This window comes from Engystomops pustulosus, chromosome 6, assembly GCF_040894005.1.
Source record: "Engystomops pustulosus chromosome 6, aEngPut4.maternal, whole genome shotgun sequence".
In the NCBI taxonomy this organism is placed as follows: domain Eukaryota; kingdom Metazoa; phylum Chordata; class Amphibia; order Anura; family Leptodactylidae; genus Engystomops; species Engystomops pustulosus.
In genome coordinates this window covers 7,401,581-7,415,056 of record NC_092416.1, presented here as the reverse complement: position 1 = coordinate 7,415,056, position 13,476 = coordinate 7,401,581, and the positions used below count along the sequence as shown (strand labels likewise).

At 47.8% G+C, this 13,476-nt stretch overlaps 1 protein-coding gene across 1 annotated transcript in view; it reads left to right on the top strand.

Moving 5' to 3' along the window:
* KCNN4 (potassium calcium-activated channel subfamily N member 4) overlaps positions 1–13,476 on the top strand; it is a 72,264-nt gene that overhangs the window by 35,763 nt on the left and 23,025 nt on the right. The window contains exons 2-3 of the mRNA XM_072154947.1: positions 3,117–3,212; positions 12,729–13,147. Of these exons, the coding sequence (XP_072011048.1) occupies positions 3,117–3,212; positions 12,729–13,147 (515 nt within the window). The remainder of the gene's footprint in view (positions 1–3,116; positions 3,213–12,728; positions 13,148–13,476) is intronic.

The window sequence follows — 13,476 nt, the reverse complement described above, 5'->3', positions numbered from 1 at the left end:
CTCAGGAGCGGGTTCCTCACTGTAAGAGCTGTGAATCTATAGGATGGTCCCCTCAGGAGCGGGTTCCTAACTATAAGAGCTGTGAATCTATAGGATGGTCTCCTCAGGAGCGGGTTCCTCACTGTAAGAGCTGTGAATCTATAGGATGGTCTCCTCAGGAGTGGGTTCCTCACTATAAGAGCTGTGAATCTATAGGATGGTCTCCTCAGGAGCGGGTTCCTCACTGTAAGAGCTGTGAATCTGTAGGATGGTCTCCTCAGGAGTGGGTTCCTCACTATAAGAGCTGTGAATCTATAGGATGGTCTCCTCAGGAGCGGGCCTCACTGTAAGAGCTGTGAATCTATAGGATGGTCTCCTCAGGAGCGGGTTCCTCACTGTAAGAGCTGTGAATCTATAGGATGGTCTCCTCAGGAGTGGGTTCCTCACTGTAAGAGCTATGAATCTATAGGATGGTCTCCTCAGGAGCCGGTTCTTTATAGTAAGAGCTGTGAATCTATAGGATGGTCTCCTTAGTAGCGGGTTCCTCACTGTAAGAGCTGTGAATGTATAGGATGGTCTCCTCAGTAGCGGGTTCCTCACTGTAAGAGCTGTGACTCTGTAGGATGGTCTCCTCAGGAGTGGGTTCCTCACTGTAAGAGCTGTGAATCTGTAGGATGGTCTCCTCAGGAGTGGGTTCCTCACTGTAAGAGCTGTGAATGTATAGGATGGTCTCCTCAGGAGTGGGATCCTCACTGTAAGATCTGGGAATCTGTAGGATGGTCTCCTCAGGAGTGGGTTCCTCACTGTAAGAGCTGTGAATCTGTAGGATGGTCTCCTCAGGAGCGGGTTCCTCACTGTAAGAGCTGTGAATCTGTAGGATGGTCTCCTCAGGAGCGGGTTCCTCACTGTATGAGCTGTGAATCTGTAGAATAGTCTCCTCAGGAGTGGGTTCCTCACTGTAAGAGCTGTGACTCTGTAGGATGGTCTCCTCAGGAGCGGGTTCCTCACTGTATGAGCTGTGAATCTGTAGAATAGTCTCCTCAGGAGTGGGTTCCTCACTGTAAGAGCTGTGACTCTGTAGCATAGTCTCCTCAGGAGCGGGTTCCTCACTGTAAGAGCTGTGAATCTGTAGGATGGTCTCCTCAGGAGCGGGTTCCTCACTGTAAGAGCTGTGAATCTGTAGGATGGTCTCCTCAGGAGTGAGTTCCTCACTGTAAGAGCTGTGACTCTGTAGCATAGTCTCCTCAGGAGCGGGTTCCTCACTGTAAGAGCTGTGAATCTATAGGTTGGTCTCCTCAGGAGCGGGTTCCTCACTGTAAGAGCTGTGAATCTGTAGGATGGTCTCCTCAGGAGTGGGTTCCTCACTGTAAGAGCTGTGAATGTATAGGATGGTCTCCTCAGGAGTGGGTTCCTCACTGTAAGAGCTGTGAATCTATAGGATGGTCTCCTCAGGAGCGGGTTCCTCACTGTAAGAGCTGTGAATCTGTAGGATGGTCTCCTCAGGAGCGGGTTCCTCACTGTAAGAGCTGTGAATCTATAGGATGGTCTCCTCAGGAGCAAGGTCCTTACTGTAAGAGCTGTGAATCTATAGGATGGTCTCCTCAGGAGCGGGTTCCTCACTGTAAGAGCTGTGAATCTGTAGGATGGTCTCCTCAGGAGCGGTTTCCTCACTGTAAGAGCTGTGAATCTATAGGATGGTCTCCTCAGGAGTGGGTTCCTCACTGTAAGAGCTGTGAATCTGTAGGATGGTCTCCTCAGGAGTGGGTTCCTCACTGTATGAGCTGTGAATCTATAGGATGGTCTCCTCAGGAGTGGGTTCCTCACTGTAAGAGCTGTGAATCTGTTGGATGGTCTCCTCAGGAGTGGGTTCCTCACTGTAAGAGCTGTGAATCTGTAGGATGGTCTCCTCAGGAGTGGGTTCTTTATAGTAAGAGCTGTGAATCTATAGGATGGTCTCCTCAGGAGCGGGTTCCTCACTGTAAGAGCTGTGAATCTATAGGATGGTCTCCTCAGGAGCGGGTTCTTTATAGTAAGAGCTGTGAATCTATAGGATGGTCTCCTCAGGAGCGGGTTCCTCACTGTAAGAGCTGTGAATCTATAGGATGGTCTCCTCAGGAGCGGGTTCCTCACTGTAAGAGCTGTGAATCTGTAGGATGGTCTCCTCAGGAGTGGGTTCCTCACTATAAGAGCTGTGAATCTGTAGGATGGTCTCCTCAGGAGTGGGTTCCTCACTATAAGAGCTGTGAATCTGTAGGATGGTCTCCTCAGGAGTGGGTTCCTCACTATAAGAGCTGTGAATCTGTAGGATGGTCTCCTCAGGAGCGGGTTCCTCACTGTAAGAGCTGTGAATCTGTAGGATGGTCTCCTCAGGAGTGGGTTCCCCGCTGTAAGAGCTGTGAATCTGTAGGATGGTCTCCTCAGGTGCTGGTTCCTTACTGTAAGAGCTGTGAATCTGTAGGATGGTCTCCTCAGGAGCGGGTTCCTCACTGTAAGAGCTGTGAATCTGTAGGATGGTCTCCTCAGGAGCGGGTTCCTCACTGTAAGAGCTGTGAATCTGTTGGATGGTCTCCTCAGGAGCGGGTTCCTTACTGTAAGAGCTGTGAATCTATAGGATGGTCTCCTCAGGAGTGGGTTCCTCACTATAAGAGCTGTGAATCTGTAGGATGGTCTCCTCATTGTACCTTCAGCTATACTGACTATGTTTTATGTAACTAAGTATTGTACAGGGGCCCCTTGGGTCCAGCAGAGAAGATGATGTGAAGCCACATATTATACGGATCATGTAGGCTTATTATTTTATCTTTTGTACATAAATGACAGGTTACCGGGTTAAATAGTCAATGTTTATTGCACCAGTGGTGGAATACATATTCATTATTTACCTTGGAGTGCTGCTTCCTTCCTTGGAGTTTGTATGCATATGGGATCCTGAGTCAGTTCCTTGAAGCCTGCACCCACATTGGATGTAATCCGGTTACCCACAGTGCTGCTCCTCCTACTTACCGTACTTATCTAGCCCCTGGTATAGTATTAGATGGGGCTCAATATCCTGAGATCACCGGAGGATTCTCTAGTGAATGGACATGTCCTGTGTATGATATCCTGTGTCTAATATATTGTGTCGTCTTGTCTTGCAGTGGTTCGTCTACCTGTACCTGATGAAATGCACCATCAGCATCTCCACCATCTTTCTCCTCATTCTCATCATCACCTTCCATATCAAGGAGATCAAGGTATCTGCACCCTCCACTAACCGGTATCTGGGGGAAATTAAGAGCATTTCCTACAACAAAAGGCAGGGAGTTGGCTGGTCAATTTAGGACCTAATGTCCAGACACTTGTTTCGCCCAGACTCCTCTGTCCTCCTCCTCCAGACTCCTCTGTCCTCCTCCTCCAGACTCCTCTGTCCTCCTCCTCCAGACTCCTCTGTCCTCCTCCTCCAGACTCCTCTGTCCTCCTCCTCCAGACTCCTCTGTCCTCCTCCTCCAGACTCCTCTGTCCTCCTCCTCCAGACTCCTCTGTCCTCCTCCTTCAGACATCAGTGTCCTCCTCTTCCAGACTCCTTTGTCCTCCACCTCCAGACTCCTTTGTCATCCTCCTCCTCAAGACCCCTCCATCATCCTCCTCCCCCAGACTCCTCTGTCCTCCTCCTCCTCCTCCAGACTCCTCTGTCCTCCTCCTCCTCCAGACTCCTCTGTCCTCCTCCTCCTCCAGACTCCTCTGTCCTCCTCCTCCTCCAGACTCCTCTGTCCTCCTCCTCCTCCAGACCCCTCTGTCCTCCTTCTCCAGACTCCTTTGTCCTCCACCTCCAGACTCCTTTGTCATCCTCCTCCCCCAGACTCCTCTGTCCTCCTCCTCCTCCTCCAGACTCCTCTGTCCTCCTCCTCCTCCTCCAGACTCCTCTGTCCTCCTCCTCCTCCTCCAGACTCCTCTGTCCTCCTCCTCCTCCTCCAGACTCCTCTGTCCTCCTCCTCCTCCTCCAGACTCCTCTGTCCTCCTCCTATTCCTCCAGACCCCTCTGTCCTCCTTCTCCAGATTCCTCTGTCCTCCTCCTCTTCCTCCAGACTCCTCTGTCCTCCTCCTCCTCCAGACACCTCTGTCCTCCTCCTCCAGATTCCTCTGTCTTCCTCCTCCTCCTCCTCCAGGCCCCTCTGTCCTCCTCCTCCAGGCCCCTCTGTCCTCCTCCTCCTCCAGGCTCCTCTGTCCTCCTCTGTCCATGGGGGCGGGTGGTCTCTGCTCATATGTGTGGACCCAGGAGTAGTCCTCATCCTACTTTGTCCCTGTACTAGGTGTAACCCAGAGTATTAGTTAGATCTCCGTGTACTCACCCACTCCCTTTAAGTGACCTTTTAATTAAGTAAAAATTCTCATCGAAAGAAAAATAAGTAATTAGCGCAGTTTCGAGGCCAATAGTCGCATTGAATTCCTGGTTGTTGTCTTTGGCGGAGGAGCGGACATTATTGTTACATTTTGGCTTTTTTTCTATCGACGTTGTCCTAGAACCCCGTACAGACTGTGAAAAATGGTTTGTCCTATTATGTTTGGAGGCCGGGGAGGCCGGCTGTGCCAGGAGTCCTCCTCGCTGTACTTGTGTACAATCATCCAGGCACTTAAGGATCTGGCGAGGAGTCAAGGTTTTATATTGACTTACTGAGGATTAATCGACTTGCCGGGGGCAGAAGGAAGAACTCCGGATTTAACCTCTTCTCTATGGAACATTATACATGAATTGTGCCCCCAACAAAGCCGAAATCTACAGCTCCGATCATAGCGAGGGCAGGCAGAGGCAAGTGCAATCCTGACCAGTAATGTCCCTGGAGAGATGTGTAATCAGGCCTTTCTGCATGTAGTTAGTAGCAGCAGGACTGTGATATCTGGCTTTACACTGCTCCAAAAATAAATAAATAAAGGGAAGATTAAATCCCACAACCTACATCTCAATGAACATAATGGAAGACGTTCAGAACAAGAAAGCATATTAGGGCAGATTTACTTACCCGGTCCTGTCGCGATCCCCTAGGTGCATTGTCCGCCGAGGATGAAGTCCGGCGCGATTCACTAAGATCGTGCGCCCGATATCCTGCATGTGTCGCTACCCCGCTCAGGTCCCCGGAGTTCACCTTCTTCTTCCTGGTGCATGTAAATGCATTGTCCTTGTATAATGCGCTGTGCGGGGAGTCACTAAGATCCTGCGCCCGATATCCTGCATGTGTCACTTCCCCGCTCAGGTCCCCGGAGTTCACCTTCTTCTTCCGGGTGCATGTAAGTGCATTGTCCGTGTATAATGCGCTGTGCGGGGAGTCACTAAGATTGTGCACCCGATATCCTGCATGTGTCGCTACCCCGCTCAGGTCCCCGGAGTTCACCTTCTTCTTCCTGGTGCATGTAAGTACATTGTCCGTGTATAATGCGCTGTGCAGGGAGTCACTAAGATCGTGTGCCCGATATCCTGCATGTGTCGCTTCCCCGCTCAGGTCCCCGGAGTTCACCTTCTTCTTCCTGGTGCATGTAAATGCATGTCTTGTGACACAATTTGACTTTGAAACCCGGCGCTTAGTCCGAATTAGACGGGTTGTCCGACGGCCACGCCCCTGATTTGTGTCGCATGAAAGTCTGATCGCTTCGCCACAAACCCCTGTTAAATTTGGCACAAATCGGAAATAGTCAGGAAACCGGACGGAAATGCGGTATACGGACCCTTAGTAAATGTGCCCCAAAATGTCAATGGAAATCGGAATGAATCTCCCATGAAGGTCGGGGGTTTTTTTATACTATAAATCAAATAAGAAAATTTAATTTCTAGTTGATCAGACTTTAGTGGAAATGCCTCAAGACATAAAAATGAGGCTCAGTATTGTGTGTAGCCTTCATGTGCCTGTATGACCTCCCTACAGCACCTCGGCATGCTCCTAATGAGGATCTGCAGTTGTGTTGGCTTCCACATGCATGGACAATACCTAACATCTGCTGCAGAGAGCACAGAGCACTGCAGTGTGAGGACACATGGACTTGGAGAAGCTACAACCCTGGAATATAAATCCATACATAACAGTCCTGCTGCTACTCACACCACACACAGCGGTCTAATTACACATCTCTCCAGGGACAATACATAACACTGGCTGCAGAGAGCACAGAGCACAGCAGTGTGAGGTCTGATTACACATCTCTCCAGGGACAGTACATAACACTGGGTGCAGAGAGCACAGAGCACAGCAGTGTGAGGTCTGATTACACATCTCTCCAGGGACAATACATAACACTGGCTGCAGAGAGCACAGAGCACAGCAGTGTGAGGTCTGATTACACATCTCTCCAGAGACAATACATAACACTGGCTGCAGAGAGCACAGAGCACAGCAGTGTGAGGTCTGATTACACATCTCTCCAGAGACAATACATAACACTGGCTGCAGAGAGCACAGAGCACAGCAGTGTGAGGTCTGATTACACATCTCTCCAGGAACAATACATAATACTGGCTGCAGAGAGCTCAGAGCACAGCAGTGTGAGGCCTGATTACACATCTCTCCAGGGACAGTACATAACACTGGCTGCAGAGAGCACAGAGCACAGCAGTGTGAGGTCTGATTACACATCTCTCCAATAACAATACATAACACTGGCTGCAGAGAGCACAGAGCACAGCAGTGTGAGGTCTGATTACACATCTCTCCAGGAACAATACATAACACTGGCTGCAGAGAGCACAGAGCACAGCAGTGTGAGGTCTGATTACACATCTCTCCAATAACAATACATAACACTGGCTGCAGAGAGCACAGAGCACAGCAGTGTGAGGTCTGATTACACATCTCTCCAGGAACAATACATAATACTGGCTGCAGAGAGCACAGAGCACAGCAGTGTGAGGTCTGATTACACATCTCTCCAGGAACAATACATAATACTGGCTGCAGAGAGCACAGAGCACAGCAGTGTGAGGTCTGATTACACATCTCTCCAGGGACAATACATAACACTGGCTGCAGAGAGCACAGAGCACAGCAGTGTGAGGTCTGATTACACATCTCTCCAGGGACGATACATAACACTGGCTGCAGAGAGCACAGAGCACAGCAGTGTGAGGTCTGATTACACATCTCTCCAGGGACAATACATAACGCTGGCTGCAGAGAGCACAGAGCACAGCAGTGTGAGGTCTGATTACACATCTCTCCAGGGACAATACATAGCACTGGCTGCAGAGAGCACAGAGCACAGCAGTGTGAGGTCTGATTACACATCCCTCCAGGGACAATACATAATACTGGCTGCAGAGAGCACAGAGCACAGCAGTGTGAGGTCTGATTACACATCTCTCCAGGGACAATACATAGCACTGGCTGCAGAGAGCACAGAGCACAGCAGTGTGAGGTCTGATTACACATCTCTCCAGGGACAATACATAACACTGGCTGTAGTCTGTCTGGTTGCACCTGCTGACAGTTTCCCTTTAGTAGACGCGGTAATCCTTACACTTAGCTGTGATCCCTATCTCTCTGATCCTGTACTTAGTATCGGCTCCTCCACCACGGGCACAAGTAAGGAATCTTCTGGCGTTACCCTGGAGGCGGATGTGAGTGAGCCATTAACCCGAGTGCCTGTGTGTGCTTAGCAGGTGGGGCTCAGACAGCTCCGGCGCTGCCAAGTCCTCACCGCTGGAGCCTTCCAAATCACAGGGCAGAGGACGGGATCAAAAGTCCTGCGGCTCCAGGAGAATATAACGTGTCCCTGCCAGTGGGCGGATGGAAAGAGCACGTCTGCCTGACCGGGTGTCCTACTATACCCGAGCCTCCAAGCCATCCACCGCAGGGCTGCCTGGCACCCAGCTTTATACACACCCTGCATGACACATAACATCTGATATCTGAAAAGTCACCGTCCCCTTGCTCCTTGTATTCTGTGTCAGTCTTCACCGCAGTTGTGCTATTCTATTCATGGATAAGAGCAGGAGGTTGTCTGCACATGTTATAGTAGAACCAGATGTGTTACCATATGCAGAGGTGAAGGTGGGGGGTCAGGGGGTCGTTAGGGATAAGGAATACAGAATACACTATGATACGTTATGACTCTAGATCAATGATCTTACATCCTGGTCGCTGTCACTATGAATAATCCCAGATTCTTCTCCTCTGATCTATGTGCCCTTCATGATGAGCCATGCGCCCCTCCCGGTGACTCACGTTACTGCCTGGGTCTATATGGAAAGTGACATTCTGGCAAGTGAATTATTATTCATGATGTGTCATCACCGCTGTACAGTTACCCCAGCACCCGGTGTGCGGCCACCATGTACACAGATGGAAGGATACTACACCAAATATTTACTGGTTGCAGGGAAAATCGATTAGCCACTCCTGAACCTGTGTAATAGTGATAAATTACTGCATACTGTATATACACAACCACTAGGGGGAGCTCAGGAGATTACTACATACTGTATATACAGCACCACTAGGAGGAGCCCAGGAGATTACTACATACTGCATATACAGCCACCACTAGGAGGAGCTCAGGAGATTACTACATACTGTATATACAGCCACCACTAGGGGGAGCTCAGGAGATTACTACATACAGCCACCACTAGGGGGAGCTCAGGAGAATATTACATACTGTATATACAGCCACCACTAGGAGGAGCTCAGGAGATTACTACATGCTGTATATACAGCCACCACTAGGAGGAGCTCAGGCGATTACTACATACTGTATATACAGCCACCACTAGGGGGAGCTCAGGAGATTACTACATACTGTATATACAGCCACCACTAGGGGGAGCTCAGGAGAATATTACATACTGTATATACAGCCACCACTAGGAGGAGCTCAGGAGATCACTACATACTGTATATACAGCCACCACTAGGAGGAGCTCAGGCGATTACTACATACTGTATATACAGCCACCACTAGGGGGAGCTCCGGAGATTAGTACATACTGTATATACAGCCACCACTAGGAGGAGCTCAGGCGATTACTACATAATGTATAAAGAGCCACCACTAGGGGGAGCTCAGGAGATTACTACATACTGTATATACAGCCACCACTAGGAGGAGCTCAGGAGAATACTACATACTGTATATACAGCCACCACTAGGAGGAGCTCAGGAGATTACTACATACTGTATATACAGCCACCACTAGGGGGAGCTCAGGAGATTACTACATACTGTATATACAGCGACCACTAGGAGGAGCTCAGGAGAATACTACATACTGTATATACAGCCACCACTAGGAGGAGCTCAGGAGAATACTACATACTGTATATACAGCCACCACTAGGAGGAGCTCAGGAGATTAATACATACTGTATATACAGCCACCACTAGGGGAAGCTCAGGAGATTACTACATACTGTATATACAGCCACCACTAGGGGAAGCTCAGGAGATTACTACATACTGTATATACAGCCACCACTAGGGGGAGCTCAGGAGATTACTATATACTGTATATACACCACCACTAGGAGGAGCTCAGGAGATTACTATATACTGTATACACACCACCACTAGGAGGAGCTCAGGAGATTACTACATACTGTATATACAGCCACAACTAGAGGAGCTCAGGAGATTACTACATACTGCATATACAGCCAACACTAGGGGGAGCTCAGGAGATTACTACATACTGTATTTACAGCCACCACGAGGGGGAGATCAGGAGATTACTACATACTGTATATACAGCCACCACTAGGGGAGCTCAGGAGATAACTATATACTGTATATACAGTCACCACTAGGGGGAGCTCAGGAGATTACTACATACTGTATATACATTACCAGTAGGGGGAGCTCAGGAGATTACTACATCCTATATATACACCACCACTAGGGGGAGCTCAGGAGATTACTACATACTGTATATACACCACCACTACAGGGAACTCAGGAGATTACTACATACTGTATATACACCACCACTAGGCAGAGCTCAGGAGATTACTACATACTGTATATACACCACCACTAGGGGGAGCACAGGAGATTACTACATACTGTATATACAGCCACCACTAGGGGGGTGGGGCTCAGGAGATTACTACATACTATATATACAGTCACCACTAGGGGAAGTCCCGGAGATTACTACATGCTGCATATACACCACCACTAGGGGGAGCACAGGAGATTACTACATACTGTATATACAGCCACCACTAGGGGGAGCTCAGGAGATTACTACATAATGTATATACAGCCACCACTAGGAGGAGCTCAGGAGCTTACTACATAATGTATATACAGCCACCACTATAGGGAACTCAGGAGATTACTACATAAAGTATATACACCACCACTAGGCAGAGCTCAGGAGATTACTACATACTGTATATACAGCCACCACTAGGGGGGTGGGGCTCCGGAGATTTTTACATACTGCATATACAGCCACCACTAGGAGGAGCTAGGAGATTACTACATTTTGTATTTACAGCCACCACTAGGAGGAGCTCAGGAGATTACTACATACTGTATACACAGCCACCACTAGGGGGAGCTCAGGACATTACTACATACTGCATATACAGCCACCACTAGGGGAAACTCAGGAGATTATTACATACTGTATATACAGTCACCACTAGGGGAAGTCCCGGAGATTACTACATACTGCATACACACCACCTCTAGGGGGAGCACAGGAGATTACTACATACTGTATATACACCACCACTAGAGGGAGCTCAGGAGATTACTACATACTGTATATACAGCCACCACTAGGGGGAGCTCAGGAGATTACTACATACTGTATTTACAGCCACTACGAGGGGGAGATAAGGAGATTACTACATACTGTATATACAGCCACCACTAGGGGAGCTCAGGAGATTACTACATACTGTATATACTCCACCACTAGGAGGAGCTCAGGAGATTACTACATACTGTATATACAGCCACCACTACAGGGAACTCAGGAGATTACTACATACTGTATATATACCACCACAAGGCAGAGCTCAGGAGATTACTACATACTGTATATACACCACCACTAGGGGGAGCACAGGAGATTACTACATACTGTATACACAGCCACCACTAGGGGGGTGGGGCTCAGGAGATTACTACATACTGCATATACAGCCACCACTAGGGGGAACTCAGGAGATTACTACATACTGTATATACAGTCACCACTAGGGGAAGTCCCGGAGATTACTACATACTGCATATACAGCCACCACTAGGGGGAGCTCAGGAGATTACTACATATTGTAAATACAGCCACCACTAGGAGGAGCTCAGGAGATTACTACATACTGTATATACAGCCGCCACTAGGAGAAGCCCAGGAGATTACTACATACTGTATATACAGCCACCACTAGGGGGAGCTCAGGAGATTACTGCATAATGTATATACTCCACCACTAGGAGGAGCTCAGGAGATTACTAAATACTGTATATACACCACCACTAGGGGGAGCTCAGGAGATTACTACATACTGTATATACAGCCACCACTAGGAGGAGCTCAGGAGATTACTAAATACTGTATATACACCACCACGAGGGGGAGCTAAGGAGATTACTACATACTGTATATACAGCCACCACTATAGGGAGCTCAGGAGATTACTACATACTGTATATACACCACCACTATAAGGAGCTCAGGAGATTACTATATACTGTATATACAGTCACCACTAGTAGGAGCTCAGGAGATTACTACATACTGTATATACAGCCACCACTAGGGGGAGATCAGGAGATTACTACATACTGTATATACAGCCACCACTAGGAGGAGCTCAGGAGATTACTACATACTGTATATACAGCCACCACTAGGGGGGGCTCAGGAGATTACTACATACTGTATATACAGCCACCACTAGGAGGAGCTCAGGAGATTACTACATACTGTATATACAGCCACCACTATAGGGAACTCAGGAGATTACTACATAAAGTATATACACCACCACTAGGCAGAGCTCAGGAGATTACTACATACTGTATATACAGCCACCACTAGGAGGAGCTCAGGAGATTACTACATACTGTATATACAGCCACCACTAGGGGAAGATCAGGAGATTACTACATACTGTATATACATACTGTATATACAGCCACCAAAAGTATTATTAAATACTTTTTAACCTATTATATTTATATACATGTATTTTCGTTATAATTGTATTTTACTAATTATGAATTGATCTATGTGTTCACACTTCATGTATTTCATTGTACTCCATCAATTTTATGTATATATCTATTCTACTAGTTCTGGTCTGATGAAGGGGTCTCCCCGAAACGCGTTACTGGATATCACTGCTACCAATAAAATTTGTCGTAACCATTACACTTGGAGAGATCTTTATTCGGTTACAAGCGCACTTTCCAGGCCCCCTCCACCTTTTCCATTATTGCATTACCACTAGGAGGAGCTCAGGAGATTACTACATACTGTATATACACCACCACTAGGGAGAGCTCAGGAGATTACTACATACTGTATATACACCACCACAAGGAGAAGCTCAGGGGATTACTACATACTGTATATACAGCCACCACTAGTAGGAGCTCAGGAGATTACTACATACTGTATATACAGCCACCACTAGGGGGAGCTCAGGAGATTACTACAGACTGTATATACAGCCACCACTAGGGGGAGCTCAGGAGATTACTACATACTGTAAATACAGCCACCACCAGAGGGAGCACTGATGTAATAACACTGTTCTTTTCCCTCTTTCCAGCTCTTCATGACAGACAATTCTCTGGTGCACTGGCGCATTGCTGTTAATACCAGGATGTTGGCTTGGATTTTACTGGAAATTGTGGTTTGCGCCATTCACCCGTTCCCCTATGAGCGAGGGTGTGAAGAAAGGGAACTGCCAGGCAAGGAGAAGCAGGCGCTGATCTTCCTCTCACAGGGCGACGTCTTCCTGTCTATCCTGATGTTCCTGCGGGTTTACCTGTTGCCCCGGACTATGCTGCTCCATAGTAAGGTGCTGGTGGACGCCTCCTACAGGAGCATCGGAGCACTGAACAAGATCAAATTTCAGTATCAGTTTGTGATGAAGATCTTGATGAACACCTGCCCCGGCCGCGTCCTACTCACACTCACCATCAGCCTGTGGGTGGTGTCATCCTGGGTCCTGTCCGTGTGTGAAAGGTGAGAGGGTATTATAGTAGGTATATTCCTGTACATAGGGGGCAGTATTATAATAGTTATATTCTTGTACATAGGGGGCAGTATTATAGTAGTTATATTCCTGTACATAGGGGGCAGTATTATAGTAGTTATATTCCTGTACATAGGAGGCAGTATTATAGTAGTTATATTCTTGTACATAGGGGACAGTATTATAGTAGTTATATTCCTGTACATCGGGGGCAGTATTATAGTAGTTATATTCCTGTACGTAGGGTGCAGTATTATAGTAGTTATATTCTTGTACATAGGGGGCAGTATTATAGTAGTTATATTCTTGTACATAGGGG